This window comes from Otolemur garnettii, unplaced genomic scaffold (genome assembly GCF_000181295.1).
Source record: "Otolemur garnettii isolate 467f Iridium unplaced genomic scaffold, OtoGar3 scaffold00016, whole genome shotgun sequence".
NCBI lineage: Eukaryota > Metazoa > Chordata > Mammalia > Primates > Galagidae > Otolemur > Otolemur garnettii.
In genome coordinates this window covers 28,759,209-28,772,720 of record NW_003852411.1, presented here as the reverse complement: position 1 = coordinate 28,772,720, position 13,512 = coordinate 28,759,209, and the positions used below count along the sequence as shown (strand labels likewise).

The window sequence follows — 13,512 nt, the reverse complement described above, 5'->3', positions numbered from 1 at the left end:
GCTGAGGAAGGCAGAAGAAAGGCACGCAGATGCCTAAATTTCTTTGGTTCTATGTTGAAGGTAGCTTGTCGCAACCCCTAGGGCCCCTGTGGCCCTGGTCTGGATCACTGCAGGAAGGAACCAGGCATGACATGGATTAGAAGCACAAACTTGTAGAAGGTGAGCTAACCTTGTTTGCAGGGTAGACCCCAGCAACCTCTGCCCTAGCCTTTTATTGAGACAGTACAATACAGGTGAGGGGAGTATCAGACAATGACTATGTGCCTAAGGATCTCCCCAGGCTGGGGCTTTCTCCAAAAGGAGCACCTGCGGACGAATTGCCTGAGGGTCCACCCCTCAGCTGCAATTCATCTTGCTCAGAGGTCCTCTGTCTCTCGGTGTCCCCTACAGTAGGTGTTTTGGGCACTTCAACATACTGAACTTCTTGCAAAAACTACACAAAATGCAACACAACTTTATATGTAAACACAACTTCTAAAGTCACAAGCTGAATATATATAACCTGCATGTACACATCCGCATGAGGTTATATAACAGGACTGTAAATACCAGCCCTGCAGTGGCTTTGGAGGTCATCCAGTCCAACCATCATCTCACAGTATACTGGAGCCAGTGAGATTTAAGTCCACAGAAGCACAAAGCTGACCCTGGACTCACTCTCTACAGCATGTGTATCACTAGCTCAGTTTATATAATACCTTTGCTTGTATTTCCTCTTTCCTTTAGTGTCTGTGCAAAAGTAAACGAGCCTGGCTTCACCCTCTTTGACCAAAACACCACTATAGAGCGACTCAGGGGCCCCCGCCAGGCATCTGGCCAACTCTGGATGAAATAACTCGCTGAAGGTCAGAGAGCGCGCCGGGCGGATCCCAAACGGTTCTCCGCAGAGAAATCGCCGCTCTTTCCCAACCACCCGCGTAGGTGCTTGGAAATCTGCCACCTAGGACGCAGCTATCCGCCCAACTCCGTGGTCAGCTTCTGGACAAGGTGTGCATGCCGCTCCGCTAGGCCAAGGGGACTACGAAGAGCCATACAACCCAGAGACCTCGCGGTTCCTAGGACCCGCCCAGAGGTGCCTTAGCCGGACCCGACCCGTCCCCTCCAAGCACTCTCAACTGACACCTTCCCTCCACCTCCAGGCCCCCAAGCGGCGCACTGGAGGGGCGGGTCGTCCGCCGCCAGGACTCCAGGGGCCCTCCCCATTGGGTCAGACAATGAGTGACGCGGAGGCCCCGCCCCACCCCTCCCGGGCGCGAGCCCAGCCGCTTGCGCTCTGGGCGCTGACGTGTCTGGGCCAGCGGCTTCCGCTCCTCCCCCCGCCGGCAGCCACTCGGAGCGGCGAGAGGGGCGGGGTGGCCGGGGCCGGCGCTCCCCACGGCCCCCGCTCCCGCCCCGCCGCCCCGGCCTCCCGGATGAGGGTATATATTCCGAGCGGGAGCGGGACGCCGATGAGTGGCCGTGCGGAAGGAGCCGGAGCTGGAGCCAGGCGGAGCCGCCGAGGAAGGTGAGGTGTTCCCAGCCGGGTGAGAGGACGGCGGGGCCTGGACCTGCCATACACACGCTCCCACGGCCACGCGCGCAGACGTGGACACGCGTCCCAACAGCCTGGCACGCGCCGAGGAGCCCGCCTGCACGCCCACATTCTCCCCGCGCGCCTCGCGGTCGCACTCCGCCCGCGGCGACCCCGCTGGAGGGCGTGTGGGCAGGGCTGCCGGTGGGGGCGGCCCGGGGATGAGATGGGGGCCCACGGTTGGGCTGGGGGTGTTGGGGAGGGAGCTTTGGGCTAGCATCTGGACTCTGAGGTGGTCGTCAAGGTGGTTGGGTTGAGAGTGGGGCCTCTCCTAGGTGGGCCATGGGGACCTTGAGGTGCTCAGGCAAGGGCCTTCGGACAGCTGTCCAAGTTTGGGGGCCTACAAGGGACACACACAAGCGGTGGTTGGAACTGTCAGGTGGGAGCGAGTTGATGTGTCTTTAATGTATGAGGAAGAGAATTATGTACTAGTGCTGGCAAAAAGGACAGGAGATACCACAGAGGGGACAGTAGGACAAAACCTGCTTGCTTGCTTGCTTGCTTGCTTTTTTGTCTTGTTTTAATACTAGGAATGAGAGAGAATTGAAATTTCTGGGTTTCCCCTCATTTGGCCAAGCAGAAAGATGGTGGAATTGGAGGGCTGAGACGACACATGTGCTGAACATATGGCTTCTTGAAGATTTTATCAAGTTTGGTCTGACGCTGTGCTATATTTATTTGTACGTGGTTTATGAAATCTGAAATCAGGTTATAGTGATTATGATGACACGTGTGTGTTGTTAGGTAGTGCAAAAGTTTAAGGTGAGATTCACTGGGTGTGAACTCAAGGGTTTGCAGGAAACTCAAGGCAGCTGTGTGTTCCTTCACCATTAGTTGGCTGGCTTAGCTGGGACCGAGAAAGATTTCACAGGCTGTGCTGCCAAGCCTTTATAGGATTCTGTCAGTGGTTATGGCTCAACCCCAGTACTATTTTTCAAAAGTTCTAAGAGGTTTACTTACCCATTTTGAGGATAGGTATAGTGGCAGAGATAGGGGCAGGAAGGAGGAGACTAGAAAAAGAGGGAGAAGTATTGGATTTCTTTAATACTGGTATATAAATTCTAATATTGATAATGATGAATCGTTAAATTTGGCACTTATTAGGCTATGGGCTTATATAAAATTTTGTCATGATTTCTGTAGCTACTTTCAGCTATTTTCAGATTTTGGTTGTCACAATAGAACCTTATCTTTAACTCTCCTTTTCATTGCTGCTTACGTTTACACCTCTTATTAGCAATAATAGGAAGAATGGTACAATTTTTATAGTCTGCAGGTTCTTATGTCTGCCAGAAATAAACCTTATATAATTGTTTTCCCCAACTCAGGTGTGGTTGTTACTTTAAGAACATTATACATACATAAATGAGCTCATGGTACCATGTCAACCTTTGCAGACCACTGGTGGTTTAGGCTGTTATCAAAGTCAAACCTATGTGTTCTCTTATGTTCTTGGATCCATTATCTCAAGCATTCCAAGGTGAATGAATATCTAATGATTTTTAAGGAAAGGTTTGATTTATATTTTAAAAGGTTATAATAATATATTTGCAAATGTAAACCTACCATTTGACCCTGCAACTCCTCTAGTAGGCATTCACCCAAACAAAAAGAACACATTTACCACAGGGACATTTGCACTAGAATGTTCATAGCTGCCCAGTTGAGAATGCAAAGATGTGGAAACAACCCAAGTGCCCATCAGCAATTAAGTGGATTAAAAAACTATGGTATATGTATACCGTGGAATACTATTCATCCCTTAAAAAGATGGAAATTTTGCATCCTTGGTAACAACCTGGATGGATTTGGAGAACATTCTCCTAAACATTGCAAGATTGGAAATGTATTCAATATTAATTTGAAACTAGGAGATGAACAATCGTAGACCCACATGAGGGAAAATCTCAAACAGAAGAATGGGGAAGGAGGCGGGGTTCAGTAGCTTCCTACTCAGTGAGTACAATGTATAGATGTGTGGCACACTCCCTAGGCAAAACTACAACTCTTGTTTTTACCTATCATGTGTTAATTATATAACCTAATGGTTTATAACCTCATATTAATCTGAAATAAAAGAATGGAAGAAAAAAGTTTTAGCTTAGATCCCTCTGTTATTTGCTGTTCTAGCATCAAGAGAATATATATGGTTTTTCTTAATTTACTAATAATTACTTCATGATTTAAAACACCATGTTTATCCTTTTATCATGATCTTGAAAGTTTTATCTTTAGTTCCACTATCACCTCTGAAGACATTCAGACATTTAGCTGTCTAAATGGATGTCTTTTCTGTTTGGATGTTGCACATTCACATGACCAAAAATGAAGTAGTGAATCTTCCTACTCTGCACACATATCCTTGAATCTGGACCTATTTCTCTTCCTTGATGTTTCCCCTTCCTCAGGGAATGACACTGCTACTTGGAGTCACCTTTGCTTGATTTTTCTTACACCATGAGTTCAGTCCATTACTTAATCCTGTAGGTCCACCTTTAGAATCCACTTTCACCACCACTCTAAGCCATATCATCGCCCGTTTAGATTACAGTAGTAGTTCCCTAACTGGTCTGCCTACTACTTTGCCTCCATTCATCTTTTTCCCCCCACAGGACATCAGAATGATCCTTTAAAAACCTACATCAGACCACAATATTCCCCTCCTCCAAAATCTCTAATGTCTTCTGAAACCCCAAAGTCCTCACCTTGCCCACAAGGCCCTACTTGATCTAGTCTCTGCTGGCTTTTCCTGCCTTAATTAACAGTAACTGTTTGCCTCAGTCACTCTGCTCCACCTATATTGACCTTTCTGTTCTTTCTTGAACACACCAAGCACCTTCTTGACTTGGGACTACTTCACTTGCAGCTTTCTTTCCCTGAATGTGTCCCCTAAAATATTACCTTCGCTTGTCCCTCTCTCCATTCAGGTGTATTCTCAAATGTCAGCTGTGCAGAGGCCCTCCCTGACCACCCTTTCCAAAATTACCCACCACCATCCCTGTTGGTCTTTAATCCCTTATCTCGCTTTATTTTTCTTCATAGCCTTGTCTCATAGTACAACCTGATATTTTATATATTTGTCTCCTGTACTGGAAGTAGGCATGCACCCTGTCACTTCCTTCATTTTATGTCCCTATCACTCAAATCATTATTTGTTGCGTGAATTAATAACGGCACAGGAAAGTTAAATAGCTTTCTTTTCTAAATTATCTATTAGTATATATTTGCACATTAAAAGAACATTTTCTGGAGTAAGTTATTTACGTAAGTAAGTGAGGAGGGTTTTTGTGGGGCCCACTACCACTCTACAGAAATAGCAGCACTGGGGCTTCGGGCAAGTTATCTCTGCCACTATAAAATAATCCCGGTACCAGTGTCTTAGAATTGTTTTGTATATTAAAGTAGTATTTATAAATCTAAGTTGCATTGCCACACTGTGATATGTAAGTGCTGAAGTGTTATTACTATCATCTAAAGAATACACAGCTGTGTTCTCTTGACCTGAGCTTCCAAACAGTGTTTGGTATTTCTGGTCCTGGTGAACTAGATCAGTGTTTTCCAGCTTTTTTTAATCTCACAGCACACTTGAACCTGTAGTTAAACTTCCGTGACTCACCTAAATTACATTGATCAAAAAAAGAGTGGAAAAAGAAAAAAGAAAATACTTAATGTGCTTGGAACTTCTTTTGAAAAAAATTAATCTTTAAAAATTTGCACAGCACACCTAAGAGCCTCTCACATGGCATGCCAGTGTACCGCAGCACAGTGGTTGAACAATCACTGAGCTAGATACTAGTATGAATCTTGTTTTTAATGCTTTACTGTCACATTTTTTAAACTTTTTTTATTAAATTATAACTGTGTACCTTAATGTATTTATAGGGTACAGTGTGCTGATATAATATATACTAGTATGAATCTAATTTTATAGGTAAGGAAGCTGAGGCGTAGGGAATTTAAGTGCTCTAACTACCACTGTTCCTCTGGGAGAAGATAAGTGGGCTGTTTCTTTGGACCTGCTCTTCCTCTGTGGCTCCTATCTAAGCACTTTACGGTGACTCTCAAAGGTATCTCTTTGACTCTTATTTCCTCTGAAACTAATCTGATCTGTTGCAGAGGACATCAGAGTGAAAGCAGTAACTCTTTTAACTTGTTTTCCTGCTTCTAGTTGTCTTTCCTTATAATCTATTCCATGCATCATTCCTTTCTCTGAAGCACAGTGACACAGCCCTGTTTGGTACTCTACTGTTGGGTTTAATAGTCTATCAGGTCTAAATTCTTTTGCTTAGTTTTCAAGGCTCTTTCGTGTCATTCTTCCTAAGACATTACTGTCTTACTGTTCGCTTTCCTTATCTATATAGTCTGCTTAACCCTCATGCACAGCCAGATACACCTCTGTAGTGAACTCTTTCTAGACAATGCTTGTCTTCCTCTTATATGTTCTGTTAGCTGAGTAGATTAAATATTTCTTCAGTTTTAAGCACTATGTAGTTTAACATTTTACTATATTATAGACTGCTCTGTAAAAACTATTGTCTTATTCACTGATAAGTATGTATTGCTTGTCTTTAACTATAGCCTAAGTTCTTAGTGGGTAGAGATAATGGATGTATTTTTATTGCTTCTCTGAAGAAGTTGCTATTGAAATGAAACATGCTTTTCATGATTATAGGTGGTTCTAGCAATAGTTTTCTATCATTAGAGATAAAGAACAGATGAACTATTAAGCAGTTAAGTATCCTTTCAGTGGTAGTTTAGTAATCAGAGGAATAGTATAGAGGCAACTCAATGTGGTAAGAGTTTGAGCCCGGGAATTGGACTGCCTGGGTTCCCAGCTCTATAATTGGCTAGGTTGCTTGGCCTCTCTCTCCTCAAGTATGAAATAGTGATAATTATAGTACCTGTGCTATAGAGCTGAAAATTCAGATCATGAAGGTAGAGTACTTAATGCAATGACTGGTAGGTATTACTGTCTAGCAGGATTAGTCTCTTAAAAACATTGAGTGGTGGGAAGACAAGTTAATTTCCTTAACATCAAATTTTTAAAATGTAATTATTTTTAGTAGGAAAAAACCTTCAAATTTGGATGTTGGACTTTGAACTGCTATTCCTTTTTTTTTTTTTTTTTTTTAGGTTTACAGGTACATAAATTATCCCCCTATTGTCAGAAAACTTGAGTATCAGAGCATTATGAATGTTAATGACCTCAAACTCAGGCTGTCCAAAGCTGGACAAGAACACCTACTGCACTTCTGGAATGAACTTGAAGAAGCCCAACAGGTAGAACTTTATGCAGAGCTCCAGGCCATGGACTTTGAGGAGCTGAACTTCTTTTTCCAAAAGGCCATTGAAGGATTTAACCAGTCTTCTCACCAAGAGAAAGTGGATGCACGAATGGAACCTGTCCCTCGAGAGGTGTTGGGCAGTGCTACCAGGGATCAGGATCAGCTGCAGGCCTGGGAAAGTGAAGGTACTGACCATGTGCATATTGGTTCTAAAGTTTGTTATGAGTTGTACTCAGATTGTAAAGTGGCCTAATCATGTAACTAACATTTGACTCTCATACCACCTTAAACCAGGTGACTGAAAGTGACAAACTGTTTTGCCAAGACCTCTTCAGTGTCTCCTGTTGCTATGCCCTACATTCTTTAACCCAGTTCAAGGCTTCTCTTGTTTATGTCTCCCTCCGGTCTCTTTCCCTCTATTTCCATACTTCTGGATTCCTTTTTCTGAAGTGCAAGTTGAATGTTTCAGTGTAAGCTGGCTTAGTCTGAAAACCTGCCCTACCTGTATTGCCGATCTTGTCTTCTGTCTCGTGTATTTTAGCCGAACCAAATAATTCACTGTTTCTCTGAACATTATGTTACACCTTTGCTCATGTTTACCCTTCCCTCGGTCTGGCCTTTGGCGTTTCTCTACCTAGCCCAGTCTCCTTGTAAGGTCATCTCTTGGAGTTGGGCAATGGCTCTGCCACTTGGGGAGGTTATGCTCATTCTTTAAGGTTCACCACACACTACTTGATGGCCTTTTTGTTCAGTGTCCCAAGTTGGAATCAGTTGTTCATGCTTTAATTTCATTCTTATGTAGTAAGAGTCATTCCTGTCTGTCTTTCTCATTATGTTGTAAACTTTTTTTTTAAAAATATATGTTGTACACTCGTGAAGAACAACCTGTCATGTAGCATTTAGAATAGTTATGGTCAACAAATGTTTGAATTTCACCCGTGCTTTTTATTCTAAAGTATAATATATCATAAAATCTGTCCTCATAACTAATACTAATTTGTGCTTTTGAGAATAGCAAGATAGCTCAACTATAGCTTTTTCATGGGCTTGAGAGCTGTAGTTTTTATAGCCTACTCCTCCTCTGTAAATGAAAGGCTGACTATTGCAGCCAGGGCCCTCAAGTACTTGTACAAGATCTTTGTCAAATCTGGGCCTCATTTCCTTAACCATGAATGAGCAGAATGCCAAATAATTTTCATCCCTTTTTAAAAGACATTATTTTATTGCAGAAATAATTTCAGAATAATAGAAATAGCCCATAACGTCATTAAATCTGTTTTTATTTGTTCACCTTACCACTCATTTTTTTCCCCTTACAATGGAAAAAAATACATATTTGCTTTTATAGATGTCAAATAATAATATGGAGACAATCTCAGTATATATTTGCACCACACTATGGGTATTTTTGTCCTCTACACTTTGGCACCTCTTCCCCACACATACAAAGAAAGATAACTGACATCATCAGCCTTTGTATACCTCTTCATATCTTTCTCCTGATTTAAAATTTACTGATATTCAAGCGGTTCCAAAGAGCTATAGTAGTTTCACTGCTGAGAAAGCTGTCTGTTATAGGGAGCAGAGAGCAGAGGACTAAGTAGGTAGTCAACCCTCCAACCCCTTTGTCTCCCCACTAAAAGAGTAGTTTAACTGTCTTTTGTTTTGTGTATTTTATCTTAACATGAAGTTTTATTTAAAAGAGTTTGGAGATTAAAAAAAAAAATAGTTTGTGGGCAGCGCCTGTGGCTCAAAGGAGTAAGGTGCCAGCCCCATACTGGAGGTGGTGGGTTCAAACCCAGCCCTGGCCAAAAACTACAAAACAAAAAACAGTTGGAAATAATGTTCTTCAAGGAAGCATCTTTCAGACCTGAAATCTTGGTAGTGGCTAACTAGCTTTTTACTTAGGAGAGGGCTCTGCCTCTAAGTTGTGAAAGAATGACTTCCAGATGAATACTTGTGAACAGAGACTTAGTGATAGCACAAGTCCTGGTAATTTTGGCTTCACAAATCCTTCCCCTGAGTTTCAAAAAGGCTACTATACCATATGGATGAGAATAAGCTTAAAAAGAAAAAAAAGGGAGTACTATTCCAAAAGCCACACACAGGTTTCTTCTTACTCTCGTATGCCAGCTGCCAAATTTCTCCTTGAGATTTCAAGGACATGGTATCTCTAAGATAACCATGTTTCCCCAAAAATAAGACACTGTCTTATATTCATTTTTTCTCAAGAAGACATACTAGGGCTTATTTTCAGGGGATGTCTTATTTTTATTAAGTATAATACAACAATCTACATTTATTCAAATACAGTTAAGTCATCTTCTGGAACCTGAAAGGGGGAGCGGACCTTGTTGGTGGGGCTGGCGCTAGTGATGCATGAACTCTTTTCCCCTAGCCATTCGCACATGCGCAATAGGATGCCTGCGACTGTGGTTACCACAGGCGCACCCACCCACACAAGTGCGAATAGCTCAGAGAAAGGAGCTGTGGCAGATAAAAGGTATTCCAGTCTTCCTTACCACTCCACCCTGAAATGCATACCATGGCTATGTAGATACACTGATCTGCATAGCCACGCTCATCACTAGGTCTTATTATCGGGGATAGGGCTTATATTTAACAAATGCATAGAAATCCTGCTAGGGTTTATTTTTTGGGTAGGTCTTATTTTCGGGGAAACAAGGTATTAACGCTATGGGAAGTCAACGCTTTGACCTTATGTGATGGAGAACATTAGCAATAATCAAGAGCTTCTGTTATTTGACTCTTCTTTACAACCTTTATGGTGGAATATGTGGAATAGTCATATAGTTTATGACTTCATGTAAACTATAATCCAGAACTATTACCAGACATAGCATAAGATGATGCAGAGCAAACTTCCTTTTGGCTCAGTGTCAAGGGAATGCTATTTGGAGCTTTGCACAGTAAGGGTGGAGAAGGAAACTTTGTACTGAAAATGATATCCTTTTCACTTAGCCAGAAAGTACTGTGTGTTCACAACTTCATAACAAAAGGTAAGTTTCTGCAGTTAGTTCTCAGCAGTATACTTCTCTGCAGCAAGTGCGAAGATTACAGCATTATACTTCAGGTAGCAGGAAGATCCTGGCAATTGTATCAAGGACAGTTTTTCCTCCCCTATGGATGGGGGGAATCATTTCAGAGCGGTTATTGAAATGATAATGTACATTTTAACACCTAGAGTGGAAAATTCTGTATTTCTGAATATGTAAGTGACCACTGTAGTCCTTGGTGAAGAGAACTCTGGCCAGCTGTTGAGGCGCTACTGGAATATCCTACTTTGCAAAGGTGGGATTTTAAAAGAAGGAATTAGAAGCTTTGAGAATGTAATTTTAGTAACAACACAATGGAAAATATGTTTGCTTAATGATAACTGCCATTGTTTATTGAAACAAAGGAATGTTTGCTTCGACACAAAACAATCTACCAATTTTATCATAAGAACTAATTGCTATTTAGTCTTAAGCCTTTTTACTTTTTTGCCTGTGAGACATTTTCCTGTTAATTGTAGTGGTGCTTCTCAACCATGGAGCAGTACAAAAGTAAGTGGATTATTGAGAAGAAACAGATTCCTAACACTCTATCCTCTACATTTCCTGAATTCTCATTATCATGGTTTTTTGGGTTTTTTTGAGACAGAGATTTAGTATGTCACCTTTGGTAGAGTGCTGTGGTGTCATAGCTCACAGCAATCTCAAACTCTTGGGCTCAAGCGATTCTCTTGCTTCAGCCTTCCAAGTAGCTGGGACTACATGCACCTGCCACAATGCCCAGCTATTTTCTGTTGCAGTTGTCATTGTTGGTTAGCTGGCCCAGGCTGGGTTCGAACCTGCCAACTTCTGTATATATGTGGCTAGAGCTGTAACCACTGTGCTACTGGTGCCAAGCCAGTATTTTTTTTTTTTTTTTTTGCAGTTTTTGGTCAGGGCTAGGCTTGAACCTGCCACCTCCGGTATATGGGGCCAGCACCCTACTCCTTTGAGCCATAGGCACTGCCCTATCGTGGTATTTTTAATACATTGTTTTGTCTTACAAGCAATATGTGCTTGTTTTAGAGAAATTAGAAAATACTAAAAATTACAACAGAAAAAATATAAGTTTCTGTCATTTTACCATTTACCAATTTACCAATTTACCAATTGGTAAATACTCAAGAGTAATGTTTCACAGTGTTTCACACTTAATGCAGATGTGCAGTTGGGATTATGGTGTATCTCCAGTTTTGTAGCCTACTCAAGAATTTATCATGAAAAAGTTCAAGCATACTTTGAAACATATATTTAGGGGCAAATTTAGTATAGGGAACTCTCCCAATGTGTGCCACCTTGATTAAAAATTCTGACAGTTTTGTACTCTTGCTTTCTCGCTCCCTCTTTCTTTACTGCAGTATTGTAAGGCAAATCCCAAACATTTTATTTTTACTTTAATATAGTTCTGTATCCATCTCCAAATATTTGGACTTTTTTTCTCTAATCACAATGCCATTATTTTGCCTAATGAAATTCGCAGTATCCTCCTAGTGTCTAAAACTGGTTCAAATTGAGATTTCCCTGATTAGCTTGCATTTTGTGCTTAACAATTTGGGGAAATCACTTCAGCTGTAACATGATTAAAAATTAAAGACTTAAAATATCTTGTCTGACTAATTTTCTTGGAGAGCTTTCCGTACTCTACTTATTCTGGAGTTCCGACAATTTAAATCAAAGTTGTGACAGCATCCCACTTTGAAAGGCCCTGTGTTGTGGGCCTTGTTTCAGTCACAGGCCCAGATTAGATGTGTGGGGGAGCTGGTCCAAGCAGGAAGTTATCCAGGAACCATTTGACCTCTGACAGGCCACTGTAAACTCTTCTGTTTCCTTGTAAATGTTATCAGGAAAAGTGCTCCGATTTTCTGGATCTGCAATTCATGATTCTCCAGCCCTGGAAATGTCTCATTCTGGCTGATTTTTTTTTTTTTTAAACCTCTGATTTGGTCTGTGTTGAGACCATTCCTTCTGTAGATTGATTCTGTGTCCTATAATGGAAAGATGGAAAGGATGATACAGTGATATACTTTGAGTTTTTTTCGTATTTCTATGGAAGTAGTTTCAGGATAGAAGTTTATAATATCTTAATTTTCACCTGATTATAATCAAGTTAGCATTTTTCAAATAGGTACAGTGCTGCCCATATGAAATTTATTTATGACAAATACAATTTGAAATAGTGTATTATTGCCATATAAAAGCTTACAGAATTTTGTTGGTCTACTTAATTCCAAATAGATTTTTTGAGACAGAGTTCAGGCTAGAGTGCCATGGTTTCAGCTTAGTTTACAGCATCCTTAATCTCCTGGATTCAAGTGATCCTCCTGCCACAGTCTCCCAAATAGCTGGGATTACAGGTGCCTGCTACAACACCCAACCACTTTATTCTTTGTAGAGATGTTGGTCAGGGTGGTCTTGAATTCCTGGACTCTAGGGATCCACCTGCCTAAGCCCTCTTGAGTGTTAGGAGTATAGGCGTGAGCCATGCACCTGGCCTCCAAGAAGCATTTTATCTGTCATCGTAAGACACAAGCTGACTTATATCGTAGGTTCTTGTGATTAACATTGCAGGTTTATTGTAGTAACATAGCCAAGGTGGATGAGTACTGAGGGCTTCAGCCAGTGTACACACAGTATGACACTGTGAACAACAGCTGCAGCTGCATTTTGTTTTTGAAATTTCAATTGGCCTTGCCACCCGAGGGAGTGCTGTCTTTCCCCTTGTTTTTCTCTGCTCATAAGTGAGATGCATAAGCAGGAAGAAGTTAAAGCATAAACTGTTTATTGCAGACATATCTGAACTGTTTTATGACTCATTATAATAGTTGTGATTAGGTGGGAATAAGATGTAAATGTTTACGCCTGGCAGGCAAAATCTCACTGCCACTCTTAAGAAGTGACCAGATTGGTTGTCAGGTGTAGGTATAGAAGGCATTGAAGTAACTATGGCAAATAAGGCTTATAGGAAACAAAACACATGACATTTGTTTTTATAAAGAATGAGGCCCTTATGAGCTGCAGCATAGCAAAACTTCGAAACGGAAGAAATTAGGAAATTGGAATGAATCAGTAGTTTAGGGAATTGTTCTAAGGAAGCGAAATGTTTGTAGACAGATATTTTGATGCCTGGCTATAGATGCCTGTGGAAAAGACTGACTTGGTGTTGGGTGGCATCAGGTGAACAGGAGCTGAGATATGGAGCTGGTTCTGAGAGTGTGGCTTTTACCTTTTTCAGTCAAGATTATTGAGGGAAATAACCTTGGGGCTTCTAGTAAAAGGAAAAAGTCAGGAAGAATGACAGGAGCCCTGTCAATAGTAAGACAACCTAAAACGTGTGCTGTACAAAGGCAATATACAGAACAAAAAGAGCAAAGCCTTTGTGGCCAAAATATAGATAACTGGGACATGTTAACGTGTTCAGAAATATTTCTGATTCTGATACCTTTGGTAGTATGTGAATGTCCAGACAGACTGCAGTTCTTTATTTGCTATTCTAAAATGGTTCAAAATCTCAAGGCTGGGTGTGGTGGCTCACACTTGTAATCCTAACACACTGAAAGGCCGAGGCAGGTGGATTGCTTGAGCTCAGGAGTTCAAAACCAGCCTG

The 13,512-nt window shown here is 41.6% G+C and overlaps 1 protein-coding gene across 2 annotated transcripts in view; it reads left to right on the top strand.

Moving 5' to 3' along the window:
• The first annotated feature begins 1,235 nt into the window (after positions 1-1,235).
• The window catches only part of UAP1 (UDP-N-acetylglucosamine pyrophosphorylase 1), a 33,737-nt gene continuing 21,460 nt past the window's right edge, over positions 1,236-13,512 (top strand). For both annotated transcript variants that reach the window (XM_012802695.2, XM_012802694.2), the window contains exons 1-2: positions 1,236-1,504; positions 6,704-7,040. In XM_012802695.2, coding sequence (XP_012658149.1) covers positions 6,761-7,040 — 280 coding nt within the window. In that variant the 5' untranslated portion in view covers positions 1,236-1,504; positions 6,704-6,760. The remainder of the gene's footprint in view (positions 1,505-6,703; positions 7,041-13,512) is intronic.